The sequence below is a fragment of the Pyrgilauda ruficollis genome, unplaced genomic scaffold, assembly GCF_017590135.1.
Source record: "Pyrgilauda ruficollis isolate IOZ18807 unplaced genomic scaffold, ASM1759013v1 scaffold5, whole genome shotgun sequence".
In the NCBI taxonomy this organism is placed as follows: domain Eukaryota; kingdom Metazoa; phylum Chordata; class Aves; order Passeriformes; family Passeridae; genus Pyrgilauda; species Pyrgilauda ruficollis.
This window is the reverse complement of record NW_024526599.1, coordinates 535,899-553,316: the sequence shown is the minus strand read 5'-3', so window position 1 is coordinate 553,316 and position 17,418 is coordinate 535,899. Positions and strand designations below refer to the sequence as shown.

Below are 17,418 nucleotides of genomic sequence, written 5' to 3'. Positions count from 1 at the left end.
AATATATGTATTGCTGATGTGCATATTTCTCCACAGATGCTCAGAGCAAACTTTGTTACCATTGAACTCATTAAAAGTGGGATAGAAAAGCTACCCTGAAAATAATTGGGTTTTTTCCTAACATTTTCAGTGTCCAGATGACTTTTGCTGTGAGGTAAGTGACAAAAAAACGTTCTGTGAATGTAGTGGCATGATAAAATTTCCTATTTTTCAGGGGAAGAAAAAGAAGAGGAAGAGAGAAAAGTTGCAGGAATCAGCATCAGGTAGGCCATGACCACCTCTTGCTTGCCATTCACCTCAGGTGTATTTTAGAAACCAGGGCTTACGCTATTTAATTTTTACGAGCTTTTGTCTAACACTTGCTTCTGGTGGATGTTTTAAGATATTTCCCTTGGAATCTAAGTTTGTGAACATGCACACAACCCGTGCCTGCTTTCCCTTACACCTTCCTGTGCAGCAGTCCTGACGGCATCAACATCTTTGGCTGAAGTTAAGCATTACTGCAATCACTGTCCTGCTTTACCTTTGCTTTTCTCCTCAATCTCTGTTGTGTCATCTTTAGACTTAATTATGTCTCAAATACTGTGTGGTATTTTTGGACACTGGAAACTTCACACAGACCTTTTGTAGTAACTGTATTTTATCTCACTGTATTTTACGTTTCTTTGTACACTAACAGCTGCCTAGTAGGTTGGCTAAAAGCATCAGTGAGGTCTCCTCTTTGCCTTTAAAATATTTATAAAGAAACACCCTGTTTTCCCCAACAAAAAATGGCTGGTATAAGAACCATAAAAAAACCCAAACAACAAAACCAAAAAGCACACACAAAAAAAATTCCATGTAACACTGTAGCAAACAAACTTACTTGGAATGTGCAAAAACTCTGTAACAGAAATTTGTTAAAGGAAAACAATCTTCTACAGGTACAGGCCCCAGAATGACAGCTGCCTACATCTGAAGCATGGTAAGAACATCTCTAAAGCTTTCCTGCTGATAAAACTGAATTGTAAAATAAGCCTTCTTATAAATTTTATGCAATAATATGAATTTAGCAAAAATTGCAGAACTACCATATCCCAAAGCTGATGTTACTTTGATTACTGATGGTTTTTATACCGGCTATCTATTAGGTGTTCACCATTTCACTGCTTAACCATAATATTTTCAAATTGATCATACCTCACTGACTCACTACAAGTCTGCCTGTGAATCAGGGATGGGTTTATTAAGTGGTGCAAGCCCTCCCAGACTGTCACAGCTCATAAGAGCAGGGTAGACGCTGGCTTTGAAGCATATTTTATGGCCTGACATCAACAAGATTCTGGCTGGCTGGGTACACCTTTTAAAAACAATTTATTCACCTGTATACTAACAAAACACCTGCTAAGAAAATGGGACTGTATTTCAGTTGTTTCAAGAATTTCTCCCACAGCTGTACGGTGGTATTTCATGTGTGGTGCAGGTTGGGGTTTTTTGTGGTTGTTGTATTTCCAGCATGTGTTTTCTTTCTTTATATCATATTACCTGCACTGAGGGTGGAATGACTAGTGATTACATGTGTGCAATAACACCATCTAGTCAGCTTGTGAGTGCACACAGTACCACAGTGAGATTCTAATTTCCCAGTGTCTGTGTTGGAAGGCTCATCCCTCTCTTTCTCTCAGTGTGATGTGTTTTCTAGTAGGAATGGCATTAATTTGAAATAATAGTAGCTTCCAAGCTACTAACCCATAATTGCACTTGGGAGATCCCCAAGAATTCCAGGAATCATGCAAATAAAATTACAACTTTTCAAAATCACCTATGCACTGTATCAGAAATGGGCTCTGTCCTCTCTGCCTTGTTTGGCCACGGGTTCCCTGTGGCACTCAAGAGCAGTCAGCAGAGCAGGCTCCTGTTGGCCTTCTGCTCTGCTTGGACTTTCAGCCTGAGAAAGCCAACTTCACTTTCCTGTGTGCAGTGTGTCAGTCAGCAGTCAGCATGATTCAAGCCTCTTCTGAAGTTATGCCATTATGCTGGTTAGTCTAAACTTGGTTAAGACAAGACTTTGTTGGTTTGTTGTTTTTTTGGGTTTTTTTTTAAAGCTGAAGTAAAGTGAAAAGGCAAAATGTATGCTCTTTTTTCTTCCTAATAAGCAGAAGTTTTTCAGGCAAGCAGGCAGCCTTGCCCTTTGCAATGTGCCTGAGTCATGCTGATTTGAGATGTGGATTGCAGTGTTGGGGGTCTGTAGCCTATACAACAAATGTAGCTGTAAAATATTGTTACTTAGAACATTATATCTACTGAAAAATAAAGTGCTTTAACCTTGAGTTTTATAATTGATATTTCAGCTTAGTTGCCCAGGTCCATGACTGTTGTGAATATTTTTCACTTTGATCTTAACACAGTACCAGTAGGCAAAATACCCATAATTTTATCTGAATTCATGCAGAGTACTTGACTGGGATTGGAATATAACTAAGGTTCAAGTGACAGTGTAAAAACAGGGAATATTTGGTTTCTTGGATGCCTTACAGTCTTGCCTATGCTGACCTACTTTTTTTGGAATTTCTCTGCATTTTCTGTATTACAGGTTGAATGTTCTGAGTGTGGGGGTTTTTCTCTCCCTTTGACCTTTACACTCCTGCATTCCTGTGTTGTCTTAGGCTTTGTAACAGTGTGGAAACTGTTGGCAATATCTGTGTCTTCAGGCAATTTGTAGCACAGAGTCTGAGAACAGTAGTGTGTTCTTTAGGGAAGGGTAAGTGTGCCGTTGACTCCATATATGCCTGTGAAGGCAGCCTCACTAAGTGTTTCATGCTGAGTGAATGATCTCTACAGATGTGCTCTTACTGGAAGTAGATGCACAGAACAATTTAGGGAACCTGAATCAACCAGACTTCAAAGTAAACTTCTGAAGGTTAAGGCTCTTGCCCTCTGCAAGCCTAATCCAAAGAATGTTTTGCCCACAAGCATATCTTACCAGGCCCACAGCAGAGCTGTTGTAGTCTTTACAGGATGGAGATAATAAGTTTGGGAATAGCTTTCTTACTCGCATGGATGGTGTAAGGAAGAGGGAGAAGGAGGGTGGGAGGTCTGGGAAGGAGACAAGCTTCTGTTATCTGAGAAGAATCAGAAATGAGTAGGTGGCAAGACCAAAGAAAGAATCTCAAGATCAGCACAAAGGAGATCAGCCAGGGCTGTAATTACGGTGATGTAAGTGAGAAGGATGAAATGGTGGGAGGGTTGTGTGGTGGGATGTTCAGAGGAAAGTAACGGAAGAGACATGCAAACAGACATGATTTAAGATACTGTGAAAGTTTTGGGTGTGGGGTTTTTGTTGGGCTTTTTTTTTTGTCCATGAACATTCAGCAAGTAACTGATTTTTAAGGTGGACTCTAATCCTGCTTTATGACTTGAACATGATTAGAGTGGTAAAGTCAAGGTGGTAGCATTAAGTTGCCCCCTTTCCAAGAGCTGTACCACAGCAGGAGGCATCTTATGGCTTCACTGCTTAGGATTTAACTGAGTTCTGTGAACTCCAACCTGCTGAATGGCCAATTTGTAAAACACTTCAGAATGCTCTAGGAATACTGTGACCCTCTGCACCAGTCTTTGCTATATTATCCTGGGTTACTACAAAGCATGTCCTTCAAGAGTTGTGGAACTGTCCCAGGAAGGATTTTGTTTGCAGCTGACATGGCCCAACACAATGTTTGAAATAACTTTAATTTATTGAAGGAATAATTATTATTTATTATCTTCTTTTGAAATCAACCAAGAGTGGAATTTTACCTGATAGTGCTAAAAATAAATTGAGGCAAGGCCAGGGAGGGAAGGGGAAACGAGGAAAGCTAAGATAAAGGACAATGTAGAGATCACCCATTGAGCACCTTTCTGAAAGATGGTTTTTTACCTTAAGCACAGCCTTCTAGGGGATTTGTAAATAGGACCAATTCTGTCTTGAAAGTGGGAATTTCTAATTTCCTATCAAGAGTGACTTTTGGAAATTAAAAAAAAGATGATTTTTAGCATCTCTTGAGTATTTTGAAATCAGTAAGGGAATAGAAGGGTACTAACAAAAATTCCTCTTTGTTCTGCAGCATGGAAATACTTAACTTCTTATGACTTGCTCTGTACAGAACTCTAAAAGGCATATCATTCAACATATGGCAAGATGCAATTGGGAAACTACATAATTTAACATTGTGTTTTGGCATATCTTCAAGGGCTAAAAAGAGTGATAGAGAAGCTTAAGAGACATCTGAAAACCTGTGAGAAGTATATTTGTGGCTTGCAAAATTCCATGACAATTAGCATCTGCATTAGCAAAGCTTTCAAAACCAAGAAAACTTGACTAATACTGATTTGCAATCAAAAGTACTTAAAAGGATGAGATTAATACCATTTAACTTTGAACAATGAATTATCTTAACATTTTGAACTTCCTACATGGAAATTGGAGCCAAATTTCAGCACAGAACTGATTTCTGGGCAGTAATTTATGACTGGATTATGTTTTCCCTATTACGTAACTATAAAAAGGAGTGAGGCAGTGAAAGCAGACTATAAAGTGGACCAGCCCACAGCCACAATAGTGTGGAAAAGAAGCATCTGATGACTGTGGTTGTGGTTGACCATGGGTTTCTGGCCAGCATCTGAGAAAGGAGATGCAAAGAGGATGTGGTACCTACCTTTCTGAGGCATGTTTTCAAACCTGGGTTGTCCAGTGCTCTTGAAATTGCTGCTGGAGTAGTTCAAATTGAAACAAATGCTCCACCCCTTCCCATAGCTCTCGACTGCTCAGAAGCTTTAAACAGAGCTTGGAGAACTTGCACAGAAGTTAGTCTCTGTGAGAATGTGTGTGGTGATGGTGGTTCAGAGATTTGTCCTGATTTGCTTTAAAAATTGTTTCCTGTGTGACCCATATTTCTCTATTCCCCATTTTGCCCATGAGTAGTGGCCTTCAGCACAGGCAAGAGGGACAGAATGAGCAGAAGATTTTCTGGACTGAAATATTTGTATTATTTCAGATAGGCATAAAATTTCCGAAGGAAACGAGTATAGCCCCCCCATGCAAAATGATCATAGCCCTCAGACAGATCCTGGCTAGGATTGAAATGGACCTTAAAATCATGTAGTTCCAATGGTCCCCCACCACGGCCAGGGACACCTTCCACTAGACCACGTTATTCAAAGCCTCATCAAATCTGGCCTTGAACACTTCCAAAGATGGCACAACTTCCCTGGGCCTCACCACCCTCACATTAAAGAATTTTCTTCCTAATATCCCATCTAAACCTGTCCTCTGTCAGTTTAGAAACATCCCCCCTTGTCCTATCACTACATGCCACTGTAAGAAGTCCCTCTCCAGCTTTCCTGTAGGCCCCCTTTAGGAACTGGAAGACTGTTGTAAGGTTTCACTGGAGCTTTCTCCAGGCTGAACAAGCCCAACTCTCTTAGCCTGTCTGCAGAGGAGAGCTGCTCCAGCCCTTTGAGCATCTTTGTGGGCTCCTTTGGGATCAGTCCAACAGGTCCATGTGCTTTTACTGTTAGGGACCCCAGAGCTGGATGTAGCACTGCAGGTGGGGTCTCACCAGAACAGACCAGAGGGGCAGAATCCCCTCCCTTGCCCTGATGGCCAAGGTGCTTTGGATACAGCCCAGAATACAAATGACTTTCTGGGCTGTGAGTGCACATGGCTGCTCCCAGTCCATTCTCCACCCAGCCTTTATTTGTGCTTGGGATTGTCCTGACCCAATTGCTGGACCTGGCACTTGTCAAACTTCATGAGGTTTGCACAGGACACCTCTCAAGCCTGCCCACACCCCTCTGGATGGCATTCTGTCCCTCCTGTGTGTCCTCTCCTGCAACTTAATTCTGACCTGACATTGATCTTGCTGAGGTGAAACACAGAAGCCCTCCTTTCTTTCAGGCTCTCTGATGTCAAGGAAAAGGTAGAAGAGCAAACCCGAAGAGAATCCATGGGTTTGCTCTTCTGACCCTGCAGGTGGCAGGGACAGAGGGGCACTGACACCTGCTGGGAGAGGTGCAGCAGAGCAGACCCAGGTCCCTGCTTCCCGTTATCATCCTGGGGGAGGTCTGAAGGGAAGGGAAGGCTATTTTCAGTGTAATCACTGTGGGAGACATAAGTGCGGGTAGTAGCAAAGCATAGGTTTTACAAATTAAAGAACATCAGAATACTTTCAACTAGATAATGAGCATAGATATGGGATTAGAGAAATAAGAAAAAATGTTAAGAATTTTGCAAAATGAATGCAACGTGGTGAGTTACGAAGCTGATCTTCAGCTTTTTATATTTTAAATTGACACTGACAAATGGAAAAAAGAGGTAATTCAAGAGATCAGTGTGTGTGTTTCTTTTGTTGGAGATACTCAAGCTGCAGAACCTACTATGAAATTAGAGATGCTTAATGAAGTTTGAACTTAACCACATTTACAAGTGATTAAAAACCCCCTTATTGTTTCACTTCTGAGGTGTTAGCAGTAGGCGGCTTGGGCTAGAATGAAGGAGAGCAGTGGGACAACTATTGTTCTAACTCTTCCTGTGGGATAGGGTGGGGACAGGGAGTTGACTGCTGGTGCACCATTCTTCTCTGGATAAAAATGGTATATTTTGGTGGACTTAGTAAACTCACCACCAGACTGAGAAGTCTAAGGTCATGAGAAAAACTCAGTAGAAACAACCTGTTTCATAAATAAGATGTAAGGTTTTGAAATGTTTCATTTCCAGTTGGAAGCAAGCTTCAGAATTTTTGTGTTTTTCTCAGGTCTGCACTGCAGTTTCACTTTTTTTAGTGTATTTACGTGAAAAATTTCAAAATGAGTTTTTGATACTGTGTTCCTGGTGAGCTAGAAAGCAAGTCTTTATGGGACTGTCAAAGTCTTTCCCATTTGTTTCTGGAGACTAAGCTTGGGTGAAGTCTGTCTTGTAATTTCAACAGAATTGTACTCAAATGCAGTTCTGTCGAAGTTTAGCAAACCCTAGCATACCCTTGCACTAAGTTTTGCTTCCATTTGCCTCTGATTTTAGAGATTATGATTAAAGAGGTTTTCTGATATACATGAGTGCAAACCTATCCATCATGAAGACAAAATTAACCAAAAGAACAGAACAAAACCTAAGAGCCTTAATCATGACATTGCAAAAGTCACTGCTAATAGATCAAACCTCCTCATACCAGTCAGTTCCTTAGTCCTCTACTTTAAGAACTTTTTATGCAAATAATCTTTTAAATCTCTGACCCTTTACCTGTTTGTTAAGACTGTACCATACAGACAGTTTTGAAAGCTTGCAGATTGGAAAGCTGTACAAGGAAGGAAGCTCACAGCACGGCCAGCTGAAGCACCACTGTCTGGCCAGTTAAAACATGAGCTGGCAAGTCAGTGAGATGTTATGGGCTTTAGTGAGAGCTTTCAGGACAAGATGTTTCAGCTCCTCCTCCCAGAGGCAGGAGCAGATGTTGAAAGCATTTGTGCAGTGAGGGTGTCACTGGCACTGGGGTGTAATGTGTGAGCAGGGTTAGAGGCAACTGAGGAAAATGGTACCAGTGAGCATCGCTGAAATGGTGTTCTTGCCACGGGCATCAGTGCAGTGGGATCAGGGCTTGAAGAGAGTTAAGTAGGCTTAAGTGAGCAGAGAGACATAACTTCTGAAGTAGCTTCCTCCTTGCAAAAGTTACAGGATATGTGTTCCCTCATTAATATTAAGTTGTATCAGAGTTAAACTGAGGAGTTATGAGAGCCTTCTATCTATCCTTCATCTCAGGGATACCCGAAATTGCACGTGGTAAAATATTATTGCCAAAATAACTACACAGAAGTGGTTTCTATGGTGTAAAGGCAAATGCACACACTAAATGGGACTACATTTTGATGAACAGTTGGTTTTCTTCACATATGTGGGTCTTTTGAGGTACACAGACTTCCTGTTGTGTATTTTGGACCAGCAGAGATTTCATGATGAGATGAGTTAATTGCATCAAAGTGAAGTTGGTATGTTTGAATTCTATAGTGGTTTCTGTGTACTGTTGTCTTATGCTTGTAGTGTTGCTCTGTGGATGCCTGAGTATAAAAGAGTTGATGGAAGCTCAAGATGATATTCAGGTTACATCTGACTTGCCTTTGGTTTCATGAAAGCAACTATTTAAATTATTCCATGTATCAGAAGATTTAGCTGTTGAGATTGTCTTTCAAAGTGCTGTAAATTCTAACCTATGTTTAATTGTGGCAGAAAAAAGAGATCTACAAAGGAAACTGTACCTGTGTTATTTCTTTCTTCTGAAAGAATCTTCACTTATCGCTTTACCAATACCTCACATTCTTCTCTGTTACAGCAGCTGAAAACTGAAGTAGCAGTTTCAGTGCTCCTAGCTCTCAGTCTAGAAAACAAATAATTTAATAAATAGTCCCCTGAATATTTATTAAATGCCATAAAGATACAGAAAGGAGACAAGCCTGTTTCTTCCTCCCTCTTCTTGGCCTTTAGGATACTGTTCCTCTTTAAGAAGCTGTTAGAGACAGCTGTCTAGAGGCAATCTGGTTTTTATTATAAACATGGAGCCTCTCTCCCCTCCCACACCCAACAGGAAAAACATGTCTTGGGTCTTCCAGTAAGATAATTTAAAAGATTCTAGCTAAGTGATAGAGCTTGTAGTTTTGTGCTGCCTACACTGGGGGCCTTTGATAAGAGCCACACCTGCTTGGCATCACTGCCATCAGCTGCACAAAACGAGAGCCCTAAAATACCTGGGTGTTTTCTGTGCTGAAACTAATCTGCTCTGGAAGAGGTCTCTGGCTTGGGAAGGCTGTGGGAGGAATATTCCTGCTGCTCACTTAATGCATCTAGCTGAGGTCAAACTAAGAGGACAGAAGTTAGGACTCCAGGCTGCACCTGTAGTTAATGGAGAGGTATTTTCAGGGGCAGTTAATTCAGGGCATTTAAAACAGCAGTGCATAATTTTCTGTTGGAGTTTCCATTCACAGTTAGCAGCAATGGACTGAGGTTAAAAGTAGCATGGGGGATGGAGGGGTTAGGCAGACCAAGAAAAACTTCATACTAACATAGTTTCAACATGGCAGCATCTGTTACAGTTTTATGTCATTTCTTTGGATACAAAGGCAGCTTAAAAAGTTTCCTCTGGTGCCTGCTGGTATTCAGCTCTTACAGAGAGGGCTTTTTCCTGTCTCCCGTAGGTCTCTCCATCCATGTTTTGTAACAGCTTGTGGGACCCTGCACCAAATTAGATTACTTAAATGACTGGGGTTTTGTTGGGAGCTGCTTTTTTTGTTTAGAAACAACAAGGGTTGTGGAGTGTTTGTTTGTGTTTGCCCTGAACATCTCAAGGATCTGGTTTGGCTAAACCCACAAACCATGGCACAGCTGGGCAGGAAGAGGAGCAGACTGCAGCGCCGGCATCTATCTGCTTGCGCCTGAAACCCTTTCCAACTCTGCTGTTAAAGAAAATACAGAGGGACTTCACAAACACCCTGAACCACCCTGATAAATAATGACCTGCTTTTGCATAGCTGGATTTCTGGATTATTGAATAAACCATGGCTGGCAGTAAGTCGAACATGTTCGTTTTGGACTTACAAAGAAAATTATAGTTTCAGCTTTTGGGTCCCTGAATTCGCCATGTTGTTTGCAGTACTGGATTAAAAGACAGGTTTGGATATGAACTTTTTTCTTTTTAAAAAAAAAATAGATGTAACTACCTGTTATATGTAGTCTTGTCTCTCAAAACTGTATCCAAACAATGTGATAGGGAAAGGTGTAGGAAAAAAGTACCTAATTTAAAATGTTTAATATCCCTTGCCCTCTGTGAAGGATTAGGTATCTCTTTTACTCAGTACTTATTCCTGTACTGACCCGGACATTCCTGACTTTCTTCAGTAACTTTCTCTGATTAGCGTGACCTGGATAAAGCTGCATAATTCTCTCCCTTGTTCTAGAAAAGTTAAAAGACCAGAAGGAAACAAGACCTTTGCAGACCAACCATTCATCTATCTCATTCTGAAACATGGGGAGGACTTCAGATCCCCTTGCGATCGCCTCAGCCACTGAGCCCAGGCTTGCTAGGAGAATTTAGTTTTACTGTAGCAATTCCTGAATTAGTTTTATCACGTCGATAGTAAAGCTTTTCTTTTTGCACTTCATTATTCTTTAATCTTATGTCTGTTTCTTACTCGAGGTGTTGTTTTCTTTTTCTTTTTCCCCTTTCCTCCTGCAGTCAGATGTACACTGCAAATGGCACAGACAGTGCCTCCTATTGTGGCTCAGGCTCAAGACTTCACATATGTAAAATGTGACTTGCAGCACTTTCTTTGAAGCCTAACCACAGCCAGGGAGCTGTAATTGCAGTCTTTGATTTGTGCCGACTTCACTTGTGGATTGGGCTTTGCTAGGGCATGCCTTGCCTGGCGAGACTTCAGCTGCAGCCCCCCAGTGAAGCCTTAGATGTGGGAAGTCTTCAGTCTCCTTAGCACATGCCTGTGGTTTCTTGAAAAGAATCCTGATTTGACCTGTTTTATATCTGTAAGGCAACACCATCATCACTCGTATTTTTTAGGTATTATTTGGTTTATCAGCAGTAGAAGCTATTTCCAGCGTGTAGCCTTAATGTGCAGCAGGGGAAAGGCTGGGTTCTAGATGCTGTTTTCAGGATAGCTGCTCTATAATTTGCTGTGCTGCTTGGAAATAAAAATACGTGGGGCTTCCTTGTGCCTGTCCCCTTCCAGAATCACTGTGGTGTCTGCAGCCTCTCTAGAAGAGCTGGGCATAGTTAGGAGCTATGGAAAGGAGGCAGGGGCTGCAAAAGCTGCCTCTGGATTGAGAAAGAAGCAATGGCTGCTGTTGGAAAAAGCTGAGGGCCAGAGCAAGGCCACGGTCGTTATTTTAACCTCCTGACTTCAAAGACAGCTTGCTGGTAAGGGAAGGGGGGAGGAGGCAGGGAACCATCTCAACAGAAGAGCATTTCATTTCCTTCAGTGAAGTAGACATTCCTGGCTGCTAATGGGGAGTAGCTCTGAATCACAGCGCTTGTATCAGACTGCTGTGAACTACTGGCCTGGCGCCTCAAGGCCATTCCTCAACAGGAAACTGAATGTTTTCATGTAAGACTGAGAGGAAAACCTTCCCAGGAAGAGCAACCTGGACCAAACCTTTGAAAATCTGGGATGAAAAGGCACAAAATAAATATAAAGCTGCAGGGTGCTCTCCCCAGTGTTGCTCTGCTGTTTGCTTGGCCTCTCTTTCGTGCTCCTTGGAAAGGTAGAGCCCTTCGTAGCTCTTTGATCCGCACGTGTTACGGAGCACTGCGCTACTTTATAAAAAATAAAAAAAAGGCAGGAAGCTCAGGAGGCTTTTTTTAGTTGGGACATGGGCTGGTTTTATGAGGAAAGAGGAATTGAATTAGTCAATACAGACCACCTCTGTAGAAACTGCTGGTTTGCCAGTGGACTTTTAGCTGTGCTGTTTAAGAGGCCTCAGTGGCTTTAAATGTCCTTCTGTGGCTACCAGCAGCAGGTGTAAGTTATTCCTGATGTATCAGGGATGGCACTATGTGGGCAACCAGGAAGTCTGCATCAAATTTAAGCTACACAGAGCAGTTTGCTATCAATTCATGCTGGTCTCTTCTACCTTAGTCTGCAGCTAAACTTAGGTGTCCTCAGCTTTCCTTTCTGCTGTAACAATAGCCACATGGGTGATCTCTGATAAGGAGTCAGCTTGTTCAATAAGATTTTGGAACCTCAGCTTATGCTGATTAAAATCAAAGGGTACAAGATCTTTTAGATTTTCTACCCTGGACTACATGAGGCAGTGTAACTCCTTACTCAGGAGCTGCCACACTACTCAGCCACTATGAGTGACACTTTGTATGGCGATGGTTTACATGGAAGCTGCAGCGGATGGGAGGTGGGAGCCTAGTTCTAAATGGCCCTGGTTTAAATACTGCTGAAATGTAATGTAAAATTTGCTGATTAATTCAGCTTGTGGCTCTTGCAGGCTTAAGCAATCTAACTATCATGATTCGTCTAAAAGAAGTTTGACTTGTGGTTTAAACCATTTCTTCATAAACTTGTTCTGTCTTGCCATGCGTGACTCAAGGTGCTGGCAGCGTATCTTTATGTGACTAAGCATTTTGTGTTTCTTCTGGTGAAAATTCGTTTATCTTCTCCACGGAACTGCATTCTTGTGCTAATTTTGATCACTCTCAAAAGCTTTGCTCATTGAACCTTCTATTTGTTAGGCAATTGAGTAGTACATGGAGACCTAGTGGTTAATGTTGATTTTTCTGAGATACCAGTAATCCCCAAACAGTTACTGGAGACTCTGTGTCCATGTGTGGAAAAATGTCTGACTTGTTAGAGAGATTTTGGGTGGAGATCCTGTTGTAACCCACTTGTCTGGATCAGAATGGCAAGGGTTGAGTTGAGTTGGCAATTTCATAAATCAGCTGATGTAACCCAGAGACCTAGGCTGTTCCCCTCTGGATGAGCAATTCCTATTAGGCCTGTACTGTGGGCCATTTGACATGCTCTAAGAATATAAATCCTTCCAAGATCTAGTGAACTTTACTGCTAGGGAGGAGACCCATGGTTCTTACACAGCTGGAAGATGTTCCCTGCCCCACTGAAGAGCAGAACAAATCCTCCCCAGTCATGAGGATGGATGGTAGAATCAGTGTTCACACAAGCCTCATCCACCACATTCCTCTACCAAACTGCTTGCAGAAGACAGCATTTTTTCATGTCTGCAGGGAGCAGAGCTTGAGGCTCTGAAATAGAGGTTTAATTGACCTCAACCACTGCACTGCAGTACTGAAGCCCGAGGATGTCTTAATTTTGTAATGGTATCTGTGTCAAATGTTGTAGATAAATGAAATCCACTACTAAAGGGAAGAAATTCTGTAATATGCTGGATGTTTAAAACCCCACCTTTCTAGTTGGTATCTCTTTGCAATGCAAAGTACTTTCCATAAATATAGTTGCAAACTTCAAGCAAAAGCAAGTAGTAATAAATTCTGCATTTAACTTTGACATTGTAATGCACATTCTACTAATAGAGCTGTAAGAGTTGCAGTGACCCATCACCAGCTTGTTTGAAGAATTTTCTTTTTAAAAGGCTTCAGATAGTCTTTATCACACTCTCTCTCTCTTTTTTCTCCCCCCTTCCCTGTAGGTGGGAAAAGAAATGCTTTCTCAACTTGCAAAGGAAAGGCGGCGACACCAGGACCCCTTCTGGAGATGGAAGCTTGTTAAACCCTAGGTGTGTCCTTCATCCACACAGACCACCCCCAAGGAGTCTGTCTAGGATGTCATTCACCCTGATGTCACTGCTAGAGACACTGAATCATAAAGACAATCACTGCCAAAATCCTTCACTATCACGAGGTCCAGCCCCGATATAAATAGAGCAAATGAGCTCCTGGGTCAGCAGAGCAGCTTTTGTCTTCACCTCTGCCTTGCACTCTTAAGCCCCTGTCTCATCTGTGTCCATATTGAGTCAGCAAACACAGTAGCATGGCTGTCTGTGCCTGCTTCAGCCAGCAGAATTATGTAGACCACAGCTGCCCCATACAGCACATCGAGGGATGGAATTTGCCTGGACCAGGATGACGCGCTCAACCTTCTTTTTATTTAATGGTGCGACAGGATCAATTTTGGTTTTAGCTTTTTTTAAGAAACTTGAATGCTTTTATATTTTAACTTTTAGTTTGTAATTTCTTTGGTGTATATTTTACTAGGTATGAGCTTAAACAAGTGTCAGAAATCTGAAATACTTTTTAAATAAAAGGAGTTTCTTCTTTTTTTTTTTTTTTCTGCCAGAGGAAAAATCTGTATGGAAAAAAGGTGGCTGTTTTGTTAAACTATTTGTAACAAATAGTGGCCTCTCAGTCTATATAATACAGTGTCCTATAGAACTAAATAAATGTAACAACAGTCAGCTGGTCAGTAGACATGTTAGTCTTGCATCATCTACTCTGTAAACATAAGCAATACATCCAGCAAATCTGACTGCAGTGAGTTCTCCTTCTCACCCATTCCCCTTCTCCTTGTAAAAAGCCCAGCACTTGAATTATTACTTCAATTGTTCTGTATTTGTATCTGTTTTTGTTAGCCTGTTAGTGGGATTTTATGCCAGTTGTTGAAATGAGCATTGATGTACCCATTTTTTAAAATAGTAAGGCACAGCCTTTGCCAAAAATACTGTCAACCAATTTTTTTTTGTCATTCCAGTTTGAGTTAATGTGCTGAGCATTTGTTTTTTAATAAAAGCTTTGTAATAAAATTAAAGTTAACTGTCTTTAAAATTGGCTTTAAAAAAAAAAAAAAAAAAGCCAAACCAAGAATGGGTTTTGCTAGAATCCCTCAAAGACAGAAGCAAACTCAGGAAGGCACAGTCACTTGTGATGCTGAAGACTTTTGGCTCAGTCTTCTGTTGTAGGAAGTACAATGTATCTGTTTGGCTGTTTGCTCACCTGAAGTGATTTTGGAAAATGAGTTTTTCTTTGTGAAGTGAAGTCTCAGTTCCATACCATGAATAAGAAATGAGGAGGGTCAATGGTCCCTTGTGCTGCTCAGGTAGCTTTGGCTTAAGTGGAAGTATTAAGGATCCCTCCATCATCATTTTTCTAGCAAAATCTTAAGGAAGGAGCAGTGGTTTTAAGCTGATGCTTACAAATATGAATTTGCTTTTCTGGATGCGCTCCATGCCCACACAAGAGGTAGAGGCCTACAGTTAAATTTCTTGTAGCTGTATAAATTATCCCACAGCCAGGGACTGAAGCTGGCTGCAGAATCAGCTGTGCAAGGCCTGGTTTCATGGTCTGAGATCCAGAGTCAGCATGGCCTGCCTACTGCCAGAGGTGCCTGGGAGATGTTCCTGCCATAGCAAGCAGCACAGCTGCCTCACTTCTACTAAGGGATATAAGAAAAAACCAGACACTGGAGCCATAGATGGAACTACTGCACCTATTTGTGAGTGGAAAAGAAATATTATGAACTGTACATTGAATCAGCATTCTTTATATTCCAGCTCTCAAATCTTGTTTGGTGTGAGAATGGACTGAGTCAAGCTTAAGCTACAAGAAATTACTTAGGTCAGTTACTGCCTAAGGAAGCTTTGGAATTGGATTGTTTATAAATGACCCTTTAACTCAGTTGCATAAGAAATTTCATAATTAAAAATGTTATAAAACAACTTCCTCTTAAACCAGTGTGCACTGCACACATGCCCAGTTTTAAGGCTGTAACCAGACTATTAGTTCTTGCAATATTTATTTCTAGCAACTGGTGATTATGTTAAAAAAAAAAAAAAAAAAAAAAAGAAAAACAAGTGACCAGGCTCTCAAATGGCAGGAGAAAATATCTCTTGAGAGAATAGCAACCGTATACTGGAGTTTTGCAAGACTTGGCTATGTCTCCATTCAATTATCCCAGCCTTTGCTGGAAACCTGTCTGGCTTTTGGTTTGGGGTTTGGTTTTGTTTTTTAAAGGGGAAAAAAGGCAAGCACTTAGTGCTGTAATTGTTCTAAATCAAGGATTACTGCAGCAAGATCTGCAAATTACATGTTCCAAAGACAACAGTTCTCTTTAGAACTTTATAAAACATGACTACTTTGTTTAGATTTTGTAATGGCTATTTAAAGAGCCATTTATCCATTCTGAAAAAAATTGTTCCCAATGGAAGTGTCAGCTTCATGTAGCACATTGTCCCCAATACACTGTTGTGAACAGTTGCCTGCCTTAAGGATGAAAGGTATTTCAGCTCTAATAGTGAAGAAAAAGAATTTGGGAGCTAAAAATAATACCTCTGCTGTTAACATACAGTGAACAAGCACCATGTGTTGGGCTCATTCATAGATCAAAGACCTTTCACATACAGCAGCTATGGGAAAGGTTAACTAATATGCAAGGCTTAGCATGCTGCCATGAGAGCACCTGAAACAGAGTAACCCTGCTATCCTGGAATATCCCTGTGACTTGGGTCTGTCTCCACTCCTGCCCTCCCCTGCTACTTGGCATTTGTTCCTGTGGGACTGAAAGAGCCCTCACTGTACTGTGCCAGCTTGTCAGTGGAGACAGATGAGCTAGTAAAGATGGCCAAGTGATGATGGTGCTACCCTGGCAGTAAGACTAGGTTTAAATCCTTGTGATATGGAACAAATTATTCCTGATGAGACTCAAAACCAGCACCTAAATTCCTGATGCGCAATTTAGGCAGACATCAGAATCTAACCTTGCCTCTTTTGGGTGCCTGAGGAGATGATTATCATGTATTTCCCACAGAAAACATCTTCAAGGATTTACATGCTCCTACCTAATGGCTGATTTAATTATCCAGACACTTCTGTACAAGCATTCACAAACCACTCTCTGCCCCCACACTTGGTTCTGTGCATGTACTAAAAGCAGTTCTTGCACGGATCACAGCATGTGTAGTCTAGTTCATAAACACAGAGCTATCCCAGTACCTAGGAAACACACAGCCTTCCCCCTCCCCTCACCAAAAACAGTACATACACAACAGGGGAGTTGAGCTAGAATTATTTACAGATAATCAGGACAACATCACAGGATGGTCTGGCTCCTCAGGCTTCTGGATTGCCTGGACCAGAGCCATTTTCCCTGTGTTACGTAAAAGAACAATGCTTCAGCTAACTTTGGCTTCTTATGCAGCAAGTGATGACAGATTCACTAGTTGTGCTTATAGGGACTCACCAGCTCTACTTAATTATCATCTGTTGTAGTTTCCACTTTGGATTAGGCAACAGAAAAAGCAAGTTTGATGAAAAACTAAGTTTGAAAAACTTAGTTTGATGGCTGGGTCAATTTGCAGAAAATGTACGACCTTAAGGGCCCAATCCTGGCTCTAGAACATCAGAATCCACAGCATCAGTTGTCTGCACTCCCTTAAAACCACTGCAGTGCACAAGCCTTTGAAGCAACCATTGTGTTTCCTGGTGGCCTCCTGCTCTGATCTACGTGGCAGCTAATCAGGCTAAAGCAAGACTGGCAGAAAATGAAGGACACTACTGAGACTTAAGAAATGCCCTGTAACCTCTCCCATAAGGCAGCTGCAGTTTTTTCCCTTCATCTGCAAGGGGACTAACAAGCAAGGAAGCCTTTCCTTCAGAACAAGGACCTAGCACAAATTAGAACTTTAGAGGGAAAATAAGTAAGTCCATAAATAGCTATGAATACCTTTCTCCTAAGTCAGGTCAGTGAAAAACTACTGGACTAAAAAGGAAGCCAGCCAAAAGGAGAAGCTGTAACAGGAAAATTGTTGGCTATAAACACATTCCAAGATGAAACCAAAAACCTAGAAAGTATACCCAAACACATTCATTTCTCCATGAGACATCAGGAAGAGAAACTCTGGATTAATGTACGAATTTACCCTTTGAGTCTCCT

At 41.4% G+C, this 17,418-nt stretch overlaps 1 protein-coding gene across 4 annotated transcripts in view; it reads left to right on the top strand.

Annotated features, from left to right (window-relative positions):
* LEF1 (lymphoid enhancer binding factor 1) overlaps positions 1 to 13,780 on the top strand; it is a 69,542-nt gene extending 55,762 nt beyond the window's left edge. For 2 of the 4 annotated variants that reach the window (XM_041479900.1, XM_041479898.1), the window contains 2 exons: positions 215 to 263; positions 13,184 to 13,780. In XM_041479900.1, the coding sequence (XP_041335834.1) occupies positions 215 to 263; positions 13,184 to 13,263 (129 nt within the window). In that variant the 3' untranslated portion in view covers positions 13,264 to 13,780. Of the gene's footprint in view, positions 1 to 214; positions 264 to 923; positions 959 to 13,183 lie in introns of those variants that run through there. The other 2 variants (XM_041479901.1, XM_041479899.1) reach the window with 1 other exon arrangement.
* Positions 13,781 to 17,418: the final 3,638 nt, after the last annotated feature.